The sequence below is a fragment of the Danio rerio genome, chromosome 18, assembly GCF_052040795.2.
Source record: "Danio rerio strain M-AB ecotype USA chromosome 18, GRCz13ab, whole genome shotgun sequence".
Lineage (NCBI taxonomy): Eukaryota > Metazoa > Chordata > Actinopteri > Cypriniformes > Danionidae > Danio > Danio rerio.
The window spans coordinates 45,930,001-45,941,428 of NC_141038.1; the positions used below are offsets into that span (position 1 = coordinate 45,930,001).

The 11,428-nt window shown below is 34.9% G+C and overlaps 1 protein-coding gene and 1 long non-coding RNA gene across 2 annotated transcripts in view; one reads left to right on the plus strand and one right to left on the minus strand.

Moving 5' to 3' along the window:
• ttc36 (tetratricopeptide repeat domain 36) overlaps window positions 1–255 on the minus strand; it is a 3,933-nt gene extending 3,678 nt beyond the window's left edge. The window contains 1 exon segment of the mRNA NM_001007388.1: window positions 96–255. Within this exon segment, the coding sequence (NP_001007389.1) occupies window positions 96–201 (106 nt within the window). The 5' untranslated portion in view covers window positions 202–255.
• Window positions 256–2,167: 1,912 nt separating this feature from the next.
• Window positions 2,168–8,645, plus strand: LOC141378775 (uncharacterized). The gene is made up of 3 exons (XR_015515477.1): window positions 2,168–2,326; window positions 5,378–5,508; window positions 6,314–8,645. It is a non-coding gene; the product is annotated as an uncharacterized LOC141378775 (long non-coding RNA).
• Window positions 8,646–11,428: the final 2,783 nt, after the last annotated feature.

The window sequence follows — 11,428 nt, forward strand, 5'->3', positions numbered from 1 at the left end:
ACTCTTTAAAAGTGCTAAATGAACTCTGTTGTTGTCAAGACGGTTATTTATGAAATCTGGCTGTTACATTTAATCCTAATAGATCTTCACCTTACCATCATCCATCAACTCCTCTTCTTGATTTAATCCAGGAACATCTCCAATAGGACTGGTAGGGTTGAATATGGCCTGTAAAACTGCTCTGTCGTGTGCTGATGCCATCCTCCTCTGGCTGTAGAGATCCAGAGTAATGTTTAAAACCTAAATGCAATTCTGGAGGAAAAGAGGAGTTCCCTGCATTTCTCTCTCTAGCACTCCACACTAGCCAATAGGAGGAGGGGGTGGAAGCAGGACTTTGAGATGGTCTGTGTTTGATTAGGTTTGTGGGATATTCAGGAACTAAAAGCCAGACAGGCGTGCTGCTTTTTACTAAGTCACTGTGTGTGGAGCACCTTCAGACTTTTCAATAAACAAGAATGTGATATATTATAAAAAAATGAACTGCAAAAAACTTTAACATGAAAACAGGATTTTTATTGTATTTCACATTTTTAGGTCTATAAAATGTTTGAGCAGTATTATTAGGCGATTTCTAGTAGGTTCCTGATGATTAACAGCCTGGGTTTTTTTTTTTTTTTTTTTCTACACCAGAGATGCTCAAAGTAAGACCAGCAGGCCAAAGTTAGCCCATGGTAACCTTTGATTTGGTCCGCCATCCCATCTGTAAAGAGAGGGAGAATGATGGGGAAGTGGTTGGGGCGAATGCCTTTGACAGAGATTGTCATTTTGAATTTAACACAACCTGTTTTTCTTTGTTTTATTTCTAGGCAAAAAAAAAAAAAAAAAAAAAAATTAAATTAAAATTAAATAATTCAATTAAATGTTGTAAATGAATCAGGCTTTTAAAATGTAAATACTGTCACTTAAAAGATAGAGGACAATGCATAGGATATCTGCGAGCAAGTCAACGTAAAGGCTTGACTAGTGTATTATAAAGCTTGTTTGGCATACTTTCCTGGGAGAGAGCCCTGAGCTCATGAGATTCTCGAGCCTGGGGCTCCCTCCTGTCTGCAAGGCGATATGGGAGTTTGATCTTGGGCCGATCTCGAGAACTCCTCTGCTGTAGTAGCTAATAAACAGATAGTGATTGCTCTTAATAACTACTTACTATGAGCATGTCTATGGTGCCGATTTGGACTAGTCCAGGACTAGATTAGTTAAAATCTAGAACCAGTGACAGTGACAAAACCAGTAAGGCAACAGTGCTAACCATTTGGCCACTGTGATAACCATCTAGCAAAGTAGGAGGTGTAGGGGTGGAAGGAGGGATTCTTCAAAATGTAGATGGCAGTTACATGGAACTTAGGGTATTTATAGTTGCTTAGAAATTGTCTGATTGGTGAATCTTAAATTGGATAATGCGGGACCGCCTGCAAGCAATTATAAGCACGTAATCCTCTCTAAATTAGTTTATAAATAAACTTTACTTAAAACAATGTTTTCTAAATAGTACCGAATAAATTAGGAAATTACCCATGGTAAATGTAATAAATACGGTTTGGTATATATATTTGGTCCACAACCCTCAATCAAGTTTGCTTTTTGGCCCTTTTTGGCCCTTTATAGGAAAAAGTTTGGGCACCCCTTCTCTACACTAAAAAAAGGGATTAGTTGACTTTACCTAAAAAAGAGAGTAAACATGTTTTCTTTATAATTTTTAAGTAATCAAATGTGTATTATTCTAAAAGTGAAGTCAATGGGTTTACTGACATTTTAAAGTACAATCAACTTGTTGCCTTTATGGCAACAAGATTACTCTAAAATTAAAGTAACTGATCACATTTTTACAGTATCGGAAAAAACTATAAAATAGTGAATGTAAGTTGTTTTAACAAAATACTGTATGTTAATAATGAAGTACAACATACTCATACAGTATTTTCATTTTCCCTAATAGTGTTGATATTGATATTTCATGTAAACAGTTTTAATTATTATGCCTATTTATGTTTCTACCTTATGTTGTATTTGAACTCTACCTGTGTAGTTGTGTCTTATCACATTACCTACTTTTCCTTGGGATGTGTTCACCTGTAGAGGGCACTGGTTGCTACTCAGCCAGAACAGACAATGTGGCAGAAGCAGAAGCTGCTTTGTTTTTTAAAGCAACAACATGCAAGTTTTTCTTGTTACTCCCTCTAGTTGCTGATATGTGCAACCGTCTATTGCCAGTGTTTTAAAAATTTTGTGGCACGTTTCCTTGGGCAAAACAACACACATGCATTTGTTGACCTGATGGATCCAGTGCATGCTGAGACTTTGTTTGGAAACCATGTCCATCAACCAGGTAAAATATCCTGTGTTACTCCATTATGTTCCACAAATATGATCAGATAGGATTTCACCATTAGCGTAAGCCTGTTTGTTACAAATCTGTGTTTTGCATATATATATGATAAGTCTCTGAATTGTTCTTAATTTCTTCTGGCTAAACCCTTTTATGTTGCTTTGCAAGTCGTCAGATTTGCAATTCGTGTGGTGTTGGGTTTTTATTAAATTGTTCCTTCTCACAGTTTGCATTTAGCTAACTTCTGCTATAATAGGCTAAAAACATGTTCCATGTGCCTTAAAACCAGATCACTGTTTCACTCATTTCTGTATAGTATGTTCAGGGTTCTGTTAGCAGGGGATGCAAGGTTGTGTGTACGCAAAATTGCATGAATAAATTCAGGCAACTGAAAGCATTCCTGGTACCCCAAATCAGCAGCAGAATTAATTTAGTTAAACATCATTCTTCCACTGGTATCATTTTACAAACATTTTAAGGACATGTACTTAGTACAGTTTTAAAAAAGACAATTTGGATCAATTGGAAATGAAATGAAAAGCAGATAGAGGCAAATACATAACTTTTTGCAATAATCCTGATGGTAAAAGATTATGTATTGATTTAATAATAACAGCATTTTATCTTATCCAATATTAAGTCAAAATTCAAAGAGTTGAGTGTTTATAACTCATTCAAGGTTAAAGACAGGCTACTTAAGTTTTAATATCAGCAATTCAAAATGAAGAATTTATATACCTGACATATTTTAATGCCTAGATTAAATGAGATGCTCCAGTTTCCCCCACAGTCCAAAGACATGCGGTATAAGCAAATTGGGCAAACAAAATTGGTGTGTGAGAATGCAAGAGTGTATGGGTGTTTCCCAGTACTGGGTTGGGGTTGGAATGGCACCTGCTGCATAAAACATATGTCGGAATAGTTGCCGGTTCATTCCGCTGTTGCAAACCCTGATAAAGCAGTAGGAAAATTAAGTTATTAATATTTTCAATGACTCAGATTTTGTCAATCAATCAAGGAACTGTATTTTTGGATTTTTCATCTAGATTTAATTGCATTAAAGCTATGAGCCTTTTTTTTAGCAATTATTTCCAAAAAGTAACTGATGTAGATCTTGCAGTCTTGACAGAAATTGTCTTCTTTCTTCCCCTTACACCCTGCTGTTGTACATTTACATTCCTGCCTAATGGAGTGGTGCTCAACTAAGCCAGGGCTGACTGTTTATTTTTATTTATTTATTTTTTTTATTACTTGAGAGAGGAAAACTTTTGTAAAATTTTATTGCTGCATCAAATATTGTAACCAATTTAGAGGTGTCTGAAGTGCTGGTAATAACTTGACAACTAAAAGCATCTATAGACATTGTGATTGTGTGTATATATATATATATATATATATATATATATATATATATATATATATATATATATATATATATATATATATATATATATATATATATATATATATATATAAGATGCGGCTACAGAGAAACAACCAAAACACACAAAAACAAATCAATTAACTTAACATAATTGTTTTTACAAATTTTAGTGGATTGAACATATGTCAGTTAAGTTAAAAAATAAAAAAAATAAAAACCTAGGACTCGTGTTTTCAACTCAATTTAAAGAAAAAGGTTAAAATGTAAGTTGATTAGTGAGATTATCACGATAAATTTTGCCTTCCTGTGTTATCAGAGTTATTATAAATATGAGATTCCTAGTCAGAAATGACACAAATGGCATGTTAATTTACTACTGAGACTCAAAGATAAATAGATTTACGACTGTGTGAGATTAAGGTCTTATTCATACATACACGGGTATAAGCAGGGTTTTCCTCCCTTTTTATTTTTTATTTTATTTTTTTTTACTGTGATTTCATGTTAATGGCCCGCAGAACCAATAGGTGGTGATAATGACATTTATGCTGGCTTCACACCAAATGGGAAAAGAAAAGAGGCGGATACTCCTAATTCAACAAGCGGATGTCCTGTGGAAAGTTTAGGTTTCAGTCACCTGACACTATATTTTCTTAGAAAATAAAGTCAGGTTTCAAAAATACCCATGTTTGCATGGACGGCCTAAAGCAGAGATGTCCAAACATGTTCCTGGAGGGTCATTGCATAGACCATAACATCTTCACTGATTAAAGTCACCTGAACCATGTTAATAAAGTTCTGTAAAAACCTCTAGGAAAATGCTTGAACTGTTTTACAGAAGTGGTACCCCACCTTTTTATCAAGCTCACAAAACATTACTGTCACTCTGATACAAGTTTTATTTATCGATAAAATTACAAAGCACTGCTGTGTTTGGATGTTCTGTGTTTGTTAGAGATAATTAGTTTACCAAAATGTGTACATTACATACAAAGTATAAAGCTGATCGGTCAGTTCTTGTCACGTAACTTGTGATGCGCTCGTGGCATTCATTCTACTGGGTGTGTCTGGAAGGCACTAGCATGTCACGCAGCTTGCATGCACAACCTGTGCACCTCCTTTAGAAGTAACAAACTTGCGCGAAGATCATTTGCGATATCCAACAGTTGATCTTCTTGATGAGACATGGTGGAATCCCTGATTTGTTGACAAATGGGTTTTTGATCTATCCCTTGGCAGTTTGCGGGTCCTTCACTGGCCCTTTTCCTCTCAGCAAAAAAACTTTCCAAAGACGTCTGTTTCTTACTAATTTTGCTGCCTGTGGGTTAAATGTGGGTGCTCAAGTGACCAAGATGTAACAGAGAGAATACGGTCGTTTTTTAAAATAAAAGACCGTTCAGATGATTTGATTCACGGATCAATACCAATTGATCCACAGACTGGTGCTGGTTAAGGACCACTGTTTCATTTATGGTGGTCTTGACAAGATGTTGTTTTGTGCAGGAAACAAAAATAATAAAGTCTCTCAGAATGAACAAGTTTATTGAATAAAAAATAAAACTTCTTGGCATGTTTGTTAGAGCTAAAGCTTGAATGACTGGCATTCTCAATCTCAGTCCTCATGCCCCACGCACTGCACATTTAGCATGTTTCTCTCTTCACGTCAGACGCTGGTTCAAATTCTACAACAAGTGCCCTGCAGAGGTGACTCCACAAGATCTCCCACTATGATTTGAGTTTGAGCTCTAGGAACATGATTGAGAACTACTGCTCCAGGAGAAGGATTGGGCAACACCAGGTGAAAACAGTGGCTAGATCACCACTTGAAGGCATAGTTTACCCAACGGAAATGTACTCACTATTTCACCACCCTTAAATGATTCCAAACCTTTATCAGCTTCTTTATTCGGTTGTACACAATAGTGGCTATTTTAAAGAAAGTTGAAAACCATTACACTGTCATGCATTGTAAGAAAAACAAATACTATGCTACCTAAAGTCAACAGTTACATGTTTCCAGCTTTCTTTGAGATATCTTCTATTGTGTTCAACAGAATAAAGAAGCTCAAAAAAGTTTATGGCAAGCCTAACAGGTTTGCAAAAAGTGAAGGGTGAGAAAATAATGACAGAATGTTCAGTTTTGGAGATTTGGAGAATTATAAAAAGTAGGCAATGGTCAGTTCACCAGTTCACTTTTCGGCTTACATGATTTTGGCATGTTTGTAGACCCAGAACTGTGAATTATGTTAAATATAAGCCAGGTTTCCATCCTAACATGAAGATTGACATTTAAAGATTGAACTTTTATGTCTACATTCTATTTCAGTAACCATATTTCAGTTTGTATTATCGTGCAATCGTGTTAACAAATCTCTCAAGTTGTTGCCCTTGGGGAAAATGTGGTTTTCTTTTACAGACAGTATTCTAGAAAGCAAATATGATCAAAGTGATCGTAACACTCAGACCAACAAGTCTGAAGTAGCAACGAATGGGTAGTTGGACATAATGATGAAAGATGCTAGTATAAGATTCACATAAGTGCAATGAGACCCCTGGTGAATATAACATTCCTCAAAAAGCCCTGACTTTGTTTGTTTCTGCAGGAAAGCGGGAGAACGAATTCAGATGTGACAGCTCCAGAGGAGTGTAAAAAATGCATCCTATTTATGCTGGTGCACACTGTAGCAGGCAAGTTTTGCCTCATAGAAGGGCCAATCCAATATCACAGCAATTACTATCAAAACTGACTCCATTGGTCTTCAAGGGTTTGAATCAGGGCATTTTGGTGATTAAATGATCTGATGAAATTAACAAGTAGACCATTTAAGATAATTTATCAGTATTTCTAACAGGTTAGTACACAACAGTAATGAACTTTGTTGCTGATTTTATACATGGACATTTTACAAAGCATCAATATGGCCTCTTAAGGGGTGGAATACACTACATGATTCTGAGCAGGCTTTAAAATACTTGGCATTTTTTTAATTACTATTTGCTTTGTAAATGAATACAGTGGAAAAAAAAGAAAAAAAACAACTTGGCATTATCCAACAGGATCACACACTAGCAGACTTTCAAATCATTGTGAACACAACAAACTTATTGCCTCAAACAGCATGCATTCTGAAATTGGCTCTATACTGTACATGAAGCATGTTTAAACTCATCCAACTGGGCCATTTATGTGAACTATCAGAATCTGTGCCTGTGATCTTTCTGCTAATTTTGTCAACTCAAACTGACCAAAATCTGAAGTCTGTCTTTAATGCAGTGCTTCTTGTCCGATCTGAGACCCACTTCATATCCTATATCTAACAGGCAGTGAAGATCGCAGATTTTTAAAGAAATCAGATCTTAATTGTGACAGTTTTGTAATGGAAAGACAGTTCACCGGAAGCCCTAGGGCTGCCTGGCTGAAAATTTAAAGTCTGTGTGCATATAGCCCTTTAATTCATGCTTCAAGTTAATTCACTTTAACAAAAAAAATAAAAAATAAATAAAAAAGATTATTATGATAATCTTCAGCTAAATTCTGACCGTTTGCTTTTGCATTTTGATTGGCTGTAATTTACTGTTGATATCAGTTTGATGGCTTCAGCCACAATATTATTAACAAAGCCACTGATGCCATTAGATTGTTATGAGGGATGTGCAACAAACTCCACTCTCTACTCAAAATTCAATTTCAGTGAAATAAAAGTCTCAGCAACTTCCTCATGGAGACATGTTATATAACTACCAGGGTCTGACCATAAAGTTTAAAATATAATCTGTCTGAAGGGTTTATCAAGGTTTTATCGAAGGTAATGTGCACTCATTGATCACTCACTCGTTTTCATTCACTCCTTTATATTAGTAAACTAATGTAGGGAAGAGTAAATGAGAGTAGCAATCTCAAATGCAGGCTAGGACAGTGATATATTAATTATCAGGGTATTTAGAGATGAAACTGAACTTTTCAAGACTCCAGGAACAAAGAAACAAGTTCTGACAACCTTGCTCTACATCAAAAATGGATGATGGAAAGTGGTTGTATTTCCTATCCCTGACACATGAGGGAGACAGACACCTGTTTATGTCTGGACAATACTGCGCATTCCCACAAAGGTACTAGGATTGCTTGATTACATTAGCACTGTTTTATATGAGAATGTGTTAGATAAATCCATTTTTTTAAACGTATAATTACAATAAAAAAGGTTTAGGATGATACTAAATATTAATAAATAGCCCAGATATTAGGAGATATTATTCCTTTCAGTGTTACATGATCAATCAAAAATTATGTTCATGTAATCATTTATAGGTCTTTAATAGCTCAGATTGAATTGCTTAAAACATCTGTCAGTGTTCAGATAACAAGAGAACCATAACAAAAACATCTATACACATTACATTTCGAGTTAGACAATTCACACACAAGTTTCGTCATTAGAAATATTTTATGTTTAATGCATGTTGTAAATGGTTATTTCTGCAGCCCTTTATATTATACGTGAATCACGTAGCTGTCAGCAAAACATTAGCCATGCTAATCTGCGCACATTATTGTGGATGCTAAATCATCATGGCTTCTTCTTTATTTTACTTTGTATACAGTATTTATTTGTTGTTTTGAGTTAGAACGTTTACTGAATGTCAAACACTTGTTTATCTGGTTGTGTATTTCAATGGAAAGATCTGAGCTCAGCATGTACAGTACATGTAAGCTATATTTATATTGGAGGGGGTTCCGATCATTCCCTGACCACCCTGTGAAAAACCCTGATGATGACAGATGAACATGAGAAATCACATCCCCTCGCCCCTCTACAACTGATCAGCTCAACATCTGCACATCACTCGCACATAAATTAGCATGCATTTACATGGCAAAGCCTGGCAGATTCAATGTTTTATTCAGATTAAACCTGCTTCTCTGTTAGAAACAAAGACTGTCCACAACATGAATATCTCTCTTAAGTTTACAAGATGGGAACACGTAGCCTAGGCTTAAGAAAAGTATAGCTACCTATTAATCAACTTTGTTCTGTCTTGTAAGAAGTAATTTCAAAAACTAAGAATTTGAATTGTAAACAATATCAAAAGTTCTGAAGTAATTGACAATACATTGGATTTTAGCTTGCAAAACCACTAGCATTTTGTCATCTAAGCTAGGTAGCATGATCATAGTAAGAATTGCTAACATTTTCATGTAGTGAGAAATGTCTCTACTATTAGCTATTTGTAGTACAATTGTTTTGCTATGTAGGTATAGCATGTTTCTGCTAAGATCTAGCACATATTATCACATTGCTAGGATGATATAGCACACTGCTAACATGTTGTTGCATGCAGCTAGCGTAATTCGATGTATATTAACACTCTTAGCATATGTTTGTGAAATAGCTAGCATGAAAGCAGATTTAGCACTCGACTACCATGTTTTATGACAACCTGTAGCATGATAGCACAGTTTGCAGTAAATGTATAATAACAGTGCTAACATGCTGTCTCATAGGTAGCATGTTTCTAACAATTTAGCTCTATGTTTTAGAGAGTTGGCTTTTTTTCTAACAAACAACAAAACAGCATGTTTACAACTGCCAGAATGTTTCTAACATTTTTTAGCTAACAAATTGCACTCTGAAGTACATTAGCATTCTGTTACTTTATTTAGAATACTGCCCTTTTTATCACATGAATATCATTTTATGTTCTAAAGTATTTGCTATCATGTGTTAACAACTGCCAGCATGTTTCTAAAATTTTTAACACAAAAAATAACACTCTGAAGTACATTGCTAGCATTTTGTCATGATTTAGTGGCATACTGCTGGTTTATCACATGTACTGCATTTGTATGTTTTAGCACATTTGCTATGATGTGTTTACAACTGACAGCATGTCTTGAACATGTTTTAGCTCACAAATAGCACACTGTAGTACATTGCTTACCTTTGTTATCGTGTTTTTACAACTGCCAGCATGTTTCTAACAATTTAGCATGCAAATACAGTAGCACGCTGTAGTACATTGCTAGCATTTTGTCACATACATTGGCATACTGTTGTTTTATCAAGTGCTCTGAAGTATATTGCTTAAATTTTGTCCTGATTTAGCATACTGCTGTTTTATCACGGGTAGCATTTGTATGTTTTAGCACATTTGCTATCATGTGTTTACAACTGCCAGCATGTTTGAACATGTTTTAGCTCACAAATAGCACACTGTAGTACATTACTTACTTTTGTTATCATGTTTTTGCAATTGCCAGCATGTTTCTAACAATTCAGCATGGAAATAGGATGCTGTAGTACACTGCTAGCATTTTGTCACATGCATTGGCATACTGTTGTTTTATCACATGAGTAGCATTTTTAGCACATTTTCTATCATGTGTTTACAGCCAGCATGTTTTTAACATTTTTATCATAGTACACTGAAGTACATTGCTAACATTTTGTTACGATTTAGCATACTGCTGTTTTATCACGCGTAGGATTTGTATGTTTTATCACATTTGCTATCATGTGTTTACAACATGTTTTAGCTCACAAATAGCACACTGTAGTACATTGCTTACATTTGTTATCATGGTTTTACAACTGCCAGCATGTTTCTAACAATTTAGCATGCAAATCACACGCTGTAGTACATTGCTAACATTTTGTCATACATTGGCATACTGTTGTTTTATCACATGAGTAGCATTTTTATGTTTTAGCACATTTTCTATCATGTGTTCACAACTGCGAGCATGCTACTAACATTTTTTATCAAAGTACTCTGAAGAACATTGCTAACATTTTGTCACGATTTAGCATACTGCTAAAACATGTTTTAAACATGTTTTAGCTCACAAATACCACACTGTAGTACATTGCTAGCAATTTGTCAAATCATTTAGCATTCTGACATTTTATAACAAATGCGCATTTGTATGTTTTAGCACATTTGCTATCATGTTTTTACAACTGACAGCATGTTTTTAAATTTTTTTTCGCACACACATAGTATTCTGTAATTCATTGCTAGCATTTTGTCACATGATTTGGCATACTGCTGTTTTATCATATTATCTATCCTGTTTTTTCACACAGCTGTCTAGATTACTTGTTTTGGATTGGTACTAGTATGTTACTCCCTAACAGCAACAGCTGAAACTAAAAACAAAACCTCATCCAGGTAATTTAAATCATCTTGATCATCAATGAATACAATCCCACAGTGATATAATTGTCTGTCACACTGCTTTTTGACTCTTTGTCGCACTGTTTTTTACTGTTTGGTGCCATCTTGTTACTAAACAAATATGTTGTTTTCTCCATTAAATTGTTTTCATTTCTGTCAGCTTAGCATTTAAACAATAATAATAATAATAATAATAATATGATTACGGCTGAGAAATAATACTTTATCCCTTACATAAAGACTGACAGGCTTTTCAGCAACACAATGTGAAGCGAAATCAGAAACAGGTATTTCAGACAGCCATCTGATATGTAAGGAATAAAGTACATCCTGGTGGTTGTCATGACAGAATAAAACATATTAGGCTTATCAGTTGTGTAAGATAGAATGGCTTTAAACCGAGGCCTGACAGAAAAGCATATGAATGTAAACACATTCACTTTTCAATGCAATTCATATCCATTATTGTTATTAGTTCAGTGGTTGTTATGCGGGAAAAAAAAAAAAACGATTTGAAATCTTCCGACTGACCAATCACCATG